Source organism: Acipenser ruthenus, chromosome 10, assembly GCF_902713425.1.
Source record: "Acipenser ruthenus chromosome 10, fAciRut3.2 maternal haplotype, whole genome shotgun sequence".
NCBI classification, from domain to species: domain Eukaryota; kingdom Metazoa; phylum Chordata; class Actinopteri; order Acipenseriformes; family Acipenseridae; genus Acipenser; species Acipenser ruthenus.
In genome coordinates this window covers 43,676,318-43,691,300 of record NC_081198.1, presented here as the reverse complement: position 1 = coordinate 43,691,300, position 14,983 = coordinate 43,676,318, and the positions used below count along the sequence as shown (strand labels likewise).

The window sequence follows — 14,983 nt, the reverse complement described above, 5'->3', positions numbered from 1 at the left end:
GTTGAGAATAACACTGGAAAACAGAATTTTAAGACATGTAAAACCAGTTAATTTATTTACAATTCATTTAAAACTTTAAAGTTTTTTTAAATGTACATTTTATGAAAAAAAAATGGGGGCAGGAGGTCTGCATGTATTATTACTAAGAATCAGAGTAGAAAATTGATTTGGCTTTTTGGAGTGTGGAGTTGAAATATATTAGTACAGAAATGGTGGAAAATGTGTTTATTAATTTATATATCATCTTTTGTAGCTAAAAGCATGACAATGTCTATATTGTAGTAAAAATAAAGATATGCTTTAATCCATCAGTGGAAGGCTACTCGTACAAGCTGTGCTTCTGAAATGAGTCCCAAGTACAAGTGGCTAATTTTATGACTTGAATGTTTGGGGGAAATTTCAAAGCTTTTTACTGTTGTCTCTAGACATTAAGGATAACTGGTCATCCCTGTTGTAACATTCTTCATAAGGCATGTATCATTCTATGTGAGGCTACTGAATTGTGGTTTATTAATAATAATAATAAATAATAATAATAATAATAATAATAATGACTGTTTTAAAGTAGAATAGTTAATTGAACCATAATATTAAAATGTGTCATTTGTAATTTAACAAACATTACTTCTGCAGTTGCAGGTATTTTTTGGGTGATACTAAAGAATTTATTCAAGTGATTAAACCTTATCATGCTATTAATGAAGCAACTGTGGTGCAATATAGAGTGTAGTTGAAACAAAAATTGGTATTAACATTAAAAAGCTAAAGTTACCAGTGCATTTGTCCAAAAATGCTTTTGAGGTGAAATGAATGAACTCTGAATCTATATTTTGTGCTTCATTACATTTGCTACTGAAATAATTAAGCAGGTCCAAACACCCAAATTATGCATACTATATTGGGTAAGAAATTAAAAATGATGTGTAAAAAATAATGTAATTGTATGTAAAAATAATGTGATATCTTGTAACAGTTGCAAGTCGCCCTGGATAAGGGTGTCTGCTAAGAAATGAATAATAATAATAACAGATACAAAAAGCAACAATAACATTATTGTCATTGTTTTTGAGCTATCCTGATTGTCCCATTGGTGACATTTCAGCTGTCATAAGAACCCTCAAATAAATGACAATGACACTCTTTTCAAGCCACAATACAGTAACCTGACAGAGTCAAGTTAAGTAACAGCATCAAGGAAAAGCAGTTGGTTGCAGTGAAAATCCTCAGTTTCCATGTATTACTCCAGGGGGTGTAAAACAGCTACAGGCACTTACAGATACTTGTTCAGATAAGATCAGTATCATTTTACGATATTGTATATCTGTATTCAAAAGTTTCCAAAGCAATGGAAGATGTATGTATTGGCGGTTGTATCTGAGCTGCTGTTACCAGTTTAAAGAATGTTTTGAAATACTGTAGGCCCAATTGGATCAGGAGCTAGCAAGTGGACCACAGTATCTTCAGACACCTCCCCCAAAAAATTAAAAAAACAAAAAACTTTAAAAATAAACAAATCAATATTTAATAGGCTAATCAACACAATTATTATGCTGGTTCATGCCAGTAAATAATGACAAATGAAATACATCTACAACATTAAAAGACATCCATATGTTTTGACTAGCAGAATTAGCAAGTATTGAAAAATACAGCGGCTCATCAGTTTCTTTTCCTTGGAGACAGGCACCAAGAGAGTATAAAAAAAGAAAGAAGTCAGGTTTTCTCAAAGGCTGAAACAACACCACATGATGATGTCATTGTTTTAGCCAGACAGGGCAATCAGCCAGCAGAGAGGAGCGGCTTCTGTGGCTTAGCTCATTAATCAGGAGGGGTAAATGTCAATCATGTGGACTAACTAATGCTTGTTGGATGAGGCTGGACAAAACATTAGAAATACCTGCAACATGCAGCACACACATCTGATTAAATTGAACCATTTAAATCACACTTTTATATATTGAGTTGTGAAATACATAGATTTTCTGGCCTGGAGGATAGTGCTGAATGTTCAGGAACAGACTACTGCAAAGAAAAAGCCAAGCCAGACTATGCAGTAGTAACTTATAGACCAGAAACAGCAGCACGTTTTACTTCACCCACCTCTCAAATATTAAACAAGGGAATGAAGAGTATTACACATTATTCATTTGGATAAGATATCATCAAGCCTCATTGAATTCATTGAGTTTGAATAGGCCATCCTGGTACAGACATTTAACATCATCTGGAGTCTTCAGTTTCCCCACTGGCTCACAAAACTACTTGCAAGTCTATCAGTGGTGAAAGCACAACGTCAAGTCATTAAACAGCTGTGTAAAAGCGTCTGAGCATAGCAGTATATTTTTAAATTGGTTGATTTAAGTATCATGAAAAAATCAGCAGCATTGCTGACATGGTCTGTTATCTGTGCATCATTTTTACAATGGGGTCAACAGTTGTGTCATTTATCTTTCAAAAGATTTCTATATAGTTTTGGATTGTGATTCTAATAAAACTGTTCAACTTGTATGTGTAGACAAAATAAACAAACTTCCATCATGAAAAATATGGCTCTTTTTAGAAAGTGACAATAACATTATTATCACTGTTTTGGATCATTTGAACTATCCTTATTGTCCCATTGGTGGCATTTCAGCTCCAGTGTATCGACGTACTCAAGTGTTATTGAATCTGTTTTTCAGCTGTCATATCAAGAACACACGAGGGTCCCGGAGAGATGGGAAAAGCTGTCATTATATCAAAAGATGACCAGGAAAAAATGAAGGAGCTATTTAAAATCAACCAGTTCAACCTCATGGCCAGTGATATGATTGCCCTGAATAGAAGTTTGCCAGATGTGAGACTGGAAGGGTGAGTCTAGAGGGATACTCTGCAAATAATTACATTGGTTTTGTTAGTAAATTTACATTTTGAAAAACAAACCCCACATATTTGGTGTTATCATTACAATTATAAACTGTTCAATATTAAGTACATTTATTGCCATAATAACTCTATAGTACAAGGGAGATAGAAGCAGATTGTGTCCTACGCTTTATCTGGATTTCTAATTGATGTGCCCCATGAGGACAGTGGCCTGTCGTTCTTTATCCCTTGCTTGTCTGGATTGAGAGAAAGATTTATAGCAACGTTAAGTTCCTAGCATTCATTTTAAAATAATACATTTGATTCTTGCTAATACATTTCAGCACTACGTAAATCTAAAAATAAATATTCTGCATTGAATGTGTTTGTGCACGAGAAGCAGTGTCTTTCTTTCTCTCAGAAGTAAATCTAGGCAATGCTTGTTTAAATTTCAACTGGAGATTTGCTGACAGGATTAGAGGCATTCATCAGCATGTTGTTGCAACTGGATAAAGAAAAGTGGATGTCTTTTAAAGGCAAAATGATACTAATTAACAAAAATATTTAGGCAAAGCACTTTTTCCTTGCTGAGCATATTTTTGATGCTTACAGTATATATCCAAGGGCTCCTGTAAAGGTGACACAGTTTTCTTCATTCACTCAGTCAGTGCAGTCATCCGTCGCGTCTCCACCCATCACATATCCCCCCAAACCGTTTATCCGCCATGATCAACCTCTTCAGCAACATTAGTTTATTATTGAACAGAGAAGATTAGTTCAGATATTGTAGATCTTACCAAAGTTTTCGTACACTGTGTTGTATGTGCTCCGTGTGCTGCCATTGCTGGTAGTGTCACATGAGCTATTTCAGTGTGTTGACTTGATATGTAAATAAATCCTGTTCACCTGCGGGGCGTATCAAATTCAACCTCCATCTCGATCTCCTGCCTGTCACTCAGCAGCAAATGCATGCACCCACACGGCAGACAGCTACTCTGTACTCTGCATTAATACCCTGTATCTTTCTAAACAGGGGATTTAGGGGAGCTCCCTAATAAAAGCTGAATCTCAAAACAATAATTGTGTGAATATAGTAATTGTAACAGCTGTGGGCAGCAGTGTGGAGTAGTGGTTAGGGCTCTGGACTCTTGACCGGAGGGTTGTGGGTTCAATCCCCAGTGGGGGACACTGCTGTTGTACCCTTGAGCAAGGTACTTTACCTAGATTGCTCCAGTAATAACCCAACTGTATAAATGGGTAATTGTATGTAAAAATAATGTGATATCTGTAAAATGTGAAATAATGTGATATGTTGTAATAATTGTAAGTCGCCCTGGATAAGGGCGTCTGCTAAGAAATAAATAATAATAATAATAATATAATGGTATTTAAAACGGGATTCATTCATCCAACTTTTTACATATCTGTCCTTACTCTGATACCACTGCAGTCAGATTACTGTACTTGCATACTAAAGCAAGACAATTCGGGATACATCTACAGTAACTGACTGCTGTTTAAACTTTCCATTGGATTTTATTTTTCCAAAGGAGACTGTAAGAAAAAGAAAAGTATTGACAGGTTCTTGCTAGTGTAATGTATTTTTGATAAATTACAGTTGTTTAGCCAGCTACTGGGGGAAAAAATACCTCATGTAATTTTATGGTGTATGCAGTTTTATTGGAGTTGAATTTCACTTTTGCTTTTCCATTTCTCCATGTTTCTCTCATTTCCATAAAATAGCTATTACTATACAGTCTGTCACTCCACTAACATGTGCTTGGGCATATTTATTGAAAACTGACATTATTAAGAATGGGAAGTGAATGATTACAGATTTATAGGGCTGAAGTATTTATTTCTCATCCCAGCATCATCTCCATCATGGTGTTTATCAGTAGCAGCAATCATTTCTGCTTTTGATATTTGATCAAAAAGATGAATCTGTCCCCATTCCCCTCCATCCATTCCCACCAGGGGAATGTGAGAAGTGTTTATTCGTGCATGAATGCCCGCCTTATACCTGTAATCAACATCATTTGTTACAAACAAACATGAATGAACACAGGTAATTAAATCCACATGAATTAACAGGACTGAATTCAAAATGAATTAATTCAGAACCCAGAGAAAGTGCACAAGATATTCTGGTTTTATTCCTGTGGCATTCAACCAGAATGAATTATGAATTTGCGGCCATTATTTTAAAGTGTTACCGAAACATCTTACCTATGATAAATGACATACTATATTACTTTGATATTCCAGTTTACAGAATGTTATTACTAACAGTGACAGCTGAAGGTGGAGAAGGGTCTTCTTGCAAACTGAAGCCCTGTTTATTCTGCATAATGAAAAACCAGAGAGCTATTTGCTTGATATATTGCCACATCTATCTTACACAAGTTGCACAGAATTATTTATTGAAAGATTGTCTTATTTTTCCCTTGAAGGCAGTGCACGCTAAGTTTACCATATGCAAAAGGTGAAAAGTATATATATAAAAAAGCTATGTTGCATTCCTTTATAGTCTCTGCAGTCATTAACCATTTTTCTGCACAGATAATTTAACAGTACAATGCAGAAGGGCTGGACACATTTGGGCCGTTCTTTAATACAGGTTGTTGCTGGAATGTGGTGGTATATGAGCCACCTGTTTTTATTTCAAATTGATATTGTTATACAGTGGATGTAGATCATGGTGATCTACTTTTTCATGTTGCTCTAATTTTGCATTTACAGCCGTGACCCTAATGTCACTGACATGCTTGTACTATTGGCAAACCATTATTGGAAATATGCTGAATATATTCTAATCACGGTATAAACCATGTAGGCTTGGCTTTGGAGACAGAGTTGCTTGACTGTCTCAGTTAGATTTTTTTTTGTAGTGTCCTCATTCTGTCATTCTTTTGACTGAGATCAAAAGATAATTCAAGATGACTGAATAACCCCAGTGTTTGAAGCAGTATACTGGTGCTACACTGTATTGAAACGGATATGCTGGCTCTACCATAAATATTACCTTACTAATGAAAATGTCTATTTGTCATTCATTTATGGCTTATTTACCAACATGGACTTCTAATGGGACACATCGATAGAGAAAGTGACTTTGTCACTTATGTGAAGCTCTGAACAGAATGCCCCTTTTCAGTGTGAACACTGTATTTACAGTTTACACAACTTAATCCGATTTCATAGCCTGTAAAAACCGAACAGGGTCACATTTAACAGCAACAATATTGATTAATGTTATGTAGCCAAATAAATCCTTATAAAATTAATTTGAAATCCTTTGAACAGTATTGTTAAACTGACATCTTTTGAAATCATACTTTATTGATACTACAGCAATAGTATCTTATTTAATTTGAGATATTACTCCTTCTGTAGTTGTCACCTCCCCTTTGTTTGTGTTATTTCCCATTCCCCTTTCCAGCACCGTGCAGTTCAAAGGCTGTATGAATCCAAGTCACTATTTAGGAATAGTCACTAATAGTTTTTACATTCTCACACAGGTGCAAGACAAAGGTTTACCCTGATGCCCTCCCAAATACAAGCATTGTCATAGTCTTTCACAATGAAGCCTGGAGTACTCTACTTCGAACAGTCCACAGTGTGATAAATAGGTCCCCAAGACATTTACTTCTAGAGATACTGCTAGTGGATGATGCAAGTGAAAGAGGTTTGTATCTGGTGTGTGTGTGTGTGTGTGTGTTTTGTAGGAGATAAATCCCATTCATATAAAGGTTTGCCATAGTAAAAGCATAGCAAAGTGTAATAAAGCATATTGAAAGCATGGTAAAGCATAGGTAAGCATTGAAAAGATTTGCTAGGTATGGTAAAGCATATTAATAAACATGGCAAGCCAGGGTCAGCTATGGTAAATGCATAGTATAGCCATGGGAAAGCATGATAAAACTGCTAAAGTATTGTGTAAAAATGCCATGGTATACTTTTATAAGGGTGGTCACCTCCTATTTTGTAGAAGACAGATATTGTGAATAGATTTTTCAGAAATTGCCTATACATTTTAGCTAACTTTTATAGTAAATTAACTGTTACAACTCATATACAGCATGTCACCATTTTAAAGGTTCATACTGTTGGGTTGGGAAGCCTTATTTTACAAAATGTATGTATGTATGTATGTATGTATGTATGTATGTATGTATGTATTTATTTATTTGTATCCAATCTTACTATGTCTGTTCTGATCTGTTTTCTTACAGATTTTCTAATGAAAAAATTAGAGAAATATGTTCGGAATTTGGAAGTTCCGGTGAGAATCCTCAGGATGGAACAAAGGTCTGGACTAATCCGTGCTAGGCTTCGAGGGGCGGCTGCTACTAAGGGCGAAGTCATAACTTTCCTAGATGCGCACTGTGAATGCACTAGTGGGTGGCTAGAACCACTAATGGCAAGAATTAAAGAAGACAGGTATCATAGTAACATATACACTCAACTCTACAGCTTCATCTGTGTGTTCACACTAAAAAACATAAACATGAATTGGATTTGAAATGTATGTGAGTATTTTGAAGCAAATATGTATATTATACAGAGAGGGAGGGAATATTATAATTGTGTTATATGATGAAGGGCATCTCCTTAAGGAATAAAAAGGTCAAAGCAAAGTTTTATTATGAACTCTCACCAGATCCTCAAATTGAATTGCTGCATTAAACAATGAACAGCACTGAGAAGTCCACTCTGACTTTGGACAGCTCTTGGTATGGATCCGAAGGACAAACCTGCAGAACGTATATCTAGACCACGTCTCTTGTATACAAACGTCTCTTGTATACAAACACTGTAGTACAAACTGTAAATTACGTTTTGTTAAGAATGTGTATTCATAAATGTTTGTTTTGCTCCACAGAAGGAGAGTTGTTTGCCCTATTATTGATGTAATCAGCGATGACACATTTGAATACATGGCTGGATCTGACATGACTTACGGTGGCTTCAACTGGAAGCTGAATTTTCGCTGGTATCCTGTTCCACAGCGAGAGATGGACAGAAGAAAAGGGGATCGAACATTACCTGTCAGGCAAGTAACAACAAAATGATTTTTCATAACTATATTCACATATTATACATAGTACATATTTCAGTATTATTCCATTTTTAATTAGCTGAAATAAAAATACAATCATATTGCACCGATTTATCTAATGTATTCAAAAATAATTGAAAATCTAATTTCAAAGGGACAGCTTTATGTTGAAAAGTGTTTTACTGTTCTTTCTCTCTGGCACATGCTGTGATGATTTGTTGAACAGAAAAGTGCCAGCAATCAGTTTTGTGGACATGGTAGTTCAACTACAGTAAATTAAATATCCTGTGCATTCCTAACGGAAATGAAAATGATGGAAAGAGCAGTATTGTATTTTATAAATACTCTCATTACAGATTTTTTTATTTTTTTTATTTTGTTTAAACAACCTCACTGATAAGACCAGGCCTTATCTTAATTAGCCTGTTGTATGGAACCAATTAGAGATGTCTACAAGCAATGTCAACTGTCTGTTTATATTTTTGACTGCTCCTCATTAAATGATAGAAGGTCAGTGGTATTGTTCACAGCTAAAGAAAAATTATCTTGACACTTCGACAGAGTGGACTTGATAGCTACAGTATGGAGTAGGTGTCAGGGGTATGATAGGTCTGTTATTTGGGAATTACAGACATGTTAAAACTGGTCTCTCTAGGTATTTTGTGGAAACAGTAATGTAAAAAGAAAGGTCACTAAATAGTCCATGTTTACAGTGTTTGTGATAGAAGAATAGCTTTCTTCATCCACATTCCTTTTAACATTTACATTGATTAAATGTTTTTGACTGTTTTCCCCAGGCTTGATATCACAATAACCAATAATAACTACACAGTACCAACATAGTGATAGTTGCTAAAGGCTTATTTTTCTTTGTATCTCATATGATCCCCAGTGTCTTGGCAGTTTTTATAACATTTTATTGCTACAAATGTGACTGGTAGTTCTATTTGTCTTGTTATTTTAATGTCTGATTTTCTACATTTTCCCTAGGACCCCTACAATGGCTGGTGGTTTATTCTCAATTCACAGAAATTACTTTGAAGAAATTGGAACTTATGATCCAGGAATGGACATTTGGGGTGGAGAAAACTTAGAAATGTCTTTTAGGGTAACTGTCATCTTTTCTTAAGAATTATGTTTGTATGAAATAAGGCCTTCTCCAGTAGCTTTTTATTTTCTTAGTTGTCATTGATTTGTGCTAGAACAATATCCTCACTCCCCAAACACTTAACAAAGCTTTTAAATCTATTGGTGTGTGTAAGAATGCTTGACAAGTGTCCCGTCCTGCACAAAAACAACAGGATTCCAATTCTCTTGTCTGTCTGGTGCAACAGTTTTGACCACTATTATTCATAAGAAGGACACTTAAAATCATGATTAACCATCTGCCTTAGCCATTATAAAGTATATGGCAGTGCCATAAATGTTTAACTGAACTGTTACATTGGGCTTGCTGTTTCTTTAGATCTGGCAGTGTGGAGGGTCATTGGAAATTGTTACATGTTCCCACGTTGGTCATGTCTTTCGCAAAGCCACTCCTTACAGTTTTCCCGGAGGAACAGGTCATGTCATCAACAAGAACAACAGAAGGCTAGCTGAAGTCTGGATGGATGAATTCAAAGATTTCTTCTATATCATATCACCAGGTATTTGAATGCTGCGTTCCTATTCTATGTTTGTGACAGGATAGCGTCACGGCTCAAGATGTTACCGGCAGGAATTAGAGACTCGGAGACAGAAGCTGCAGTTTAAAGCGCAAAGCACACATTTATTAAACAAAAAAACACAAAGAAAAAGGCACAAGGGCCAAAACAAAAGGTTAACAAAAACAGTACAATATAGGGTGGGTCTTCACCTTCACTATAACTCTAGGAACTAATATGCAATAATACTTTTCTGCTTTGCTTGAAGTTCTCATCTTATCCTATGTTTTAGCAAATTTGGCGTGCCTATTTCTATGTTTGTTTCTGAAAGAGTTCCCAAATCTCTCTGTTTCTGGGTGCAGGGATGTCAACACAGTAGACCACAATTGACAAGATGTTGATGTTCCTCAAAGAAATCCACCTTCAGTTAAAATAAACTAGGGCACAAGCTGGCAGCAGTGAAAGCTAGGATCCCTCCCACTGAAGAATCAGCCTAAGCTGATGAGCCACAGATCCTCCCCTAGAGACTTGGCTTCTGAAAAAATTAAGGATTTAAATTCAGCAGCGGCGCTGTGTTTGAAGTAGAAATAGACGTGCAGTAGAATGATGAGTTTTATTATAGGCATCAGTATGTCTTTTACAGCGTTTAATTTTTATATATATTTTTAGTGTTGAATTAGCTGGGAGTTTGGAATAATAGCTGCCATTCTTTCAGTTCATATTCTTTTTTCCCTCCTAGGCAGCAGTGAAAGTTTGCTTTCCTATCCACTCCATTGAGCTGCGCAGTAATTTACATTTCTCCAAGCTTTTGTTTCCATTAAATGACTTGAAAGCTTGCCAGTTTGCTCTGGTGTTGAGATAAAATATTTAGGAAACAAAGAGGCAGATAATTGAAAATGCCATCCTTTATTATTATTTTACTACATGATGTTTTAGTTAAAATGCATCTCAATTGTGAATTACCCATCTTTCCACCATAACTCCTATAATCAAAACTGCATTATCTAAACACCCTTATGCTACATTTTAAAGCTATTTCCTGCTATTATTAGTATGGTGTTGTTGTGATAAAATTGTTTTAGTATCGCTTTTCATTCAAAAACTTGTTTACATTATCCACAGCAATATTTTTTTTTCATGATCAAAAGGGTCCATCTGGTGGTTAATGTTTGTAATGCAGCTAGGTCAGAAACTATTCTGCAAAACTACATTACAAATCATAACTGCAGCATCTATTCTGTGCTTGCTCTACTGGGTATTTTGTTGTCAGATGCACTGCAGTAACAGTGCTGTTGTCTATAACCATTACACAAAGAAGCATGTTGCTGTGTTTAATGATGTTGCCTGCTATTACGAGTGTATAACTCTTAATGAAGTCTGCCAGAATCATTTATTTCTCTGCAATTCCTTGTGGTTTTGATGGTTTTCAACGTGGCAAAATACATTATTTATATATGCCATCAGTGTTTTAGTGTTCTGCTACTGCTGCATGAATTTAAAGTTTAAAGAAGAGTCACTGACATAGCTCATCCCTGGCATATTCAATTGGGTTTAAATCAGGTGAAAACAAAGTACAAAGCTGCACAGGCTTGTATTTCACAAATATCGCGTTGGAATGTGGTGATGCCCCTGTAGTTTGCCACATACAGTGTCTAAAATATGCTGATCTCCGTCTTTCTATGACAGCCTGCTCGGGCTCTGTCCAATGACCTTCACTAACATTTTATCTACTTAAGACAGCTGTGGAATAATTGTGAAAAAATACATATAAACAGCATGCTAGAAAAAGAGTCAGACCAGTCACTATATGGAGCATCTAATGCAAATTATCGATGGTAGCAGGTATAAAAGGTTGAGCCTCATCTGATGCAGGCAAGTTCTAGCCATGGTTTGAAGCCGAGCGCTGTCTCAAGTGACGTGTGATAGTCAGGCCATATTAGTGGGAAGAGCAAAAGGGAGACCAGTGAGCTAACCAAATGAGAAGAGCTGTGTGGAATTTAATATCACAGTCTTGGAAGGGCTAGGGATAAAACGTTTGTTGCTGGCAGACCGAGGAGGGTGAGTACTGATCCTAACTGTGAAGTCAAACGCCACTCTGTGAAGAATGAAAACAAATTCTGCAATCTTGTAGAAGGACTACCTTGACAGCTTTCTAATGTTGTCATCCACACTAAAGGTGGCCCGTATAAATTCTGATTATGTATGGTTGGGTAGAGGTTTAACACTTTCCAGGATGGTGTATTCTGAGCTGAGGTCCCATATTGGCCTCACATTTGATAGGTTAGGTTGATACATGTGTTGTTTTTTTAAAATGTGTTTTTATTGCAATAATCCTTGACACTTGAAACATCTGTTCTCTGCCTATCGTTTAAGACGGAAAGACGTGCTAACCTTGAATTATTGTACAGTACTGCACCTTCGCAAATGACTTCACTTAAACTTGGGAAGGAACTTTTTGGTCAAAATGAAGATGTGTAGTTACAGTTAAGTATTATGGACACCGTAACTTTATAAATGATCTTTACTGTGTACTGTAGTACCCTGGCTTATTTTTTTTAACTGCAGTTTGGTGTGTTACCAAGTTGTTTCTATTTCCTTTCTACTCAGACATTTACATAAGGCTACTCTGTGCAGTGATTGTGCTGTTATACATGACAACATATACATTTCTTTGTGGCACCAATAAATTGGGGTAATATTAAGGGAATGCTTGATGTATTTCTGTTACAGGTGTAGTCAAGGTGGATTATGGAGATGTGTCGCAGCGGAAAGCCCTACGAGAAAGTCTCCAGTGTAAACCTTTTTCATGGTATCTGGAAACTGTTTATCCTGACTCTCAGATCCCAAGAAGATATTTCTCACTTGGTGAAGTATGTATTATTTTTTATATTTATTGATTTGTTAAGCATTGCACTGGTTTGTTTTGATTATCCGACTGATCGACGTTGTATAGTTAAATAATGGAGTCATGCCAATGCTAATGCTATTCAGCAGAGTAAGGGCAGGTCAGTGAAAAAAGAGTTTAAAGTTCATGAAGTACAGTGCTACCCCATTATAATGCGGTTGTCGGGGTCCATAATTAGGAGACCGTGTTATCTGTGTTTCGCCTTAGAACGAATATTGGCTTATTTGATCCTGAAATGATTTACAATGCCCGCAAGTCCTAATTTAATATTGTAGCTTACGGTGAAAAATGAAGGAAGAAGACACATTTTGCAGGTACTCGAGGCCACGGTTTATTGGGACAATTATTCCTGGCCCCTGTCAGCCTGGGCCACACCAAAAACAACAAACAGTCTTGCACTTTCACAGCAGCACATTCACACAGCAGCTTGCCTCACTCTTTAGCGCAGCACATTTCTTTCTTAGAGCAGCTCTTTGGAGTCCAATCTCCTCAAGAAAACCCTCTTAGTTTTTCTCTCTGTCTGCTGCATCGAGTTTCATTTTAACACAGAAAGATTTTGTTTTTTTGCTGTCTGCCTGCTTCATACTGTATATCTGGAAAGTTCACCCAACGTTTGCTAGTCAAATTGCATTATGGGGGAAATGGGAGACACAACCTTACCGTATTATAACCGATTCCGATTTAGCACTGTAATATCTTCCTAAAAGTGCTTGAGATGTACACCAACAACACACCACTTGTACTGTATGCAAATAGAGTTTATTGTTCTCTACTGCTAATTAGCATATTATTCAGCTTGTCTTCCATTGATCATTGTATTTATGAGAAGACTTAGCATTACATTTTCATTACAGTTGCTCACCCAAATTTCGCACTAGCCCCCCTCCTGTGAACACTTCCAGTTAAAAGTAGGGCTTGTTCTTCATGCATGAGTAACTTGTGAGTAAAATGACAACTACGACCATTAGTTTTTATATTATTCAGTTGTGAGCAGTGTGATAGTAGCATTATGTGCTGGGGAAAAAAACATAGACTGCAATGGTTGAAAAAGTATGCAAGTCTGATACAAATTCTGATTTTCATCATTAAATATATGCAGCTTTGCATAAGATGGTTCATTAATTTAAAAAGTCATTACATTGGTTTCTAAAAACATTCTAGACTTTTTCCATCAATCTCAAGTTTCTAATTTACATAATAATTTGCAGAGAAAGATGTTGTTTCTAATTAAATGAGTTCCATTAGGAGTGTCTGTGTTGAAATCCATGTAGTAAATTTGGGGAGGTGGAAATGGTGTTTCTCACTTTCCTTTATGTAATGTGTCAGTCACACTCATTAAAAACAGACATGCTTGCTACACAGCCTCACACAAAAGTCAAAGGTACCCTTGAATACAAATACTATTTAATTAAAGGGATTGAATGCACATGTAATATAATTTAGAGCACTTTTTTATTTATAATGCATACTATATTTATGATGTAAAATTATAATGACTGCAACTCGCATACAGCAAAAGAGTAAACGATCAGGCACAAGATAATGTTGAATACTCATTTGTTGTACCAGATTCTTGGAATGCCTATTTGTATATTCTTTATTCTGAAATAAAGAAAAAAAAATAATTAGGGCAAACGTATTTGACACAAATATGTGTAAACAGTGAAGTAGTTCAGAAGATCAAGAATGAAATGTTGCAGTTCATACAGGGTTTTATTGGTATCAAATTGCTTCCTTCTTCTGGCGTAACACAGAATGTCATGTATTTCATGGTGGGTTGCATATGTTGCCAGTGGGGTTTCTGGTGCATTTTGTTCCTGTGTATGGAACAGTGACTGTTCTAGCTGCTAGACAGTGTCAGTGGCATACACCTTCCAATGACCTGTATCAGTGATTTATACTGGAGGTGAGGCTGTTAAACCAGGAGCATTTAAAAATGTTACACTGAATGCCATTATAATCTCTAACAGGGAAATGATGGAGGCACTCGTCCATGTGTATATATGTCACATTTACTTTTTGTATCTTTATCCTAACTCAATTGTGGAGAAACTTGCTATGGATATTCCTTAATAAAACAGGCTTATTGGTTGGGCTTATGAAGTTTTATATTTTTTTGGCTGCGCTGTCGCTTGTTACTGAATGCTTTTCTACGTGCTCTGGATAGAGGTCCTGGGGGCCTGTTTTTCATGTTATTGCTTGGCCAGGCTTTGGAATTCTAAATAGTGAATTTGGACTTGCTTGTCCAATGGCATGGTTTTCTATTCCAGGTCATGTATGGTTCTGCTCTTGTAATGTGTTTTGTATATCCTTTCCAAAGGATGCTTATTTGTTTCTTTGTTTGCTTATGCCCTCTCTGTATAGATCAGAAATGTTGAAACCAACCAATGCTTGGACAACATGGGAAGAAAAGAAAATGAAAAAGTAGGCATATTTAACTGCCACGGAATGGGCGGAAATCAGGTAAGAAAATGTGTTTTTATGAAATGAAAATGTGAATACTGTTATGTCATCTTCATATTGTTAGGC

At 36.1% G+C, this 14,983-nt stretch overlaps 1 protein-coding gene across 4 annotated transcripts in view; it reads left to right on the top strand.

Annotated features, from left to right (window-relative positions):
* The window catches only part of LOC117409136 (polypeptide N-acetylgalactosaminyltransferase 13-like), a 36,139-nt gene that overhangs the window by 9,137 nt on the left and 12,019 nt on the right, over positions 1–14,983 (top strand). For all 4 annotated transcript variants that reach the window (XM_034014775.3, XM_059032331.1, XM_059032333.1 and 1 more), the window contains exons 3-10: positions 2,682–2,850; positions 6,366–6,532; positions 7,080–7,287; positions 7,730–7,900; positions 8,897–9,014; positions 9,372–9,552; positions 12,280–12,419; positions 14,819–14,917. In XM_034014775.3, coding sequence (XP_033870666.3) covers positions 2,682–2,850; positions 6,366–6,532; positions 7,080–7,287; positions 7,730–7,900; positions 8,897–9,014; positions 9,372–9,552; positions 12,280–12,419; positions 14,819–14,917 — 1,253 coding nt within the window. The remainder of the gene's footprint in view (positions 1–2,681; positions 2,851–6,365; positions 6,533–7,079; positions 7,288–7,729; positions 7,901–8,896; positions 9,015–9,371; positions 9,553–12,279; positions 12,420–14,818; positions 14,918–14,983) is intronic.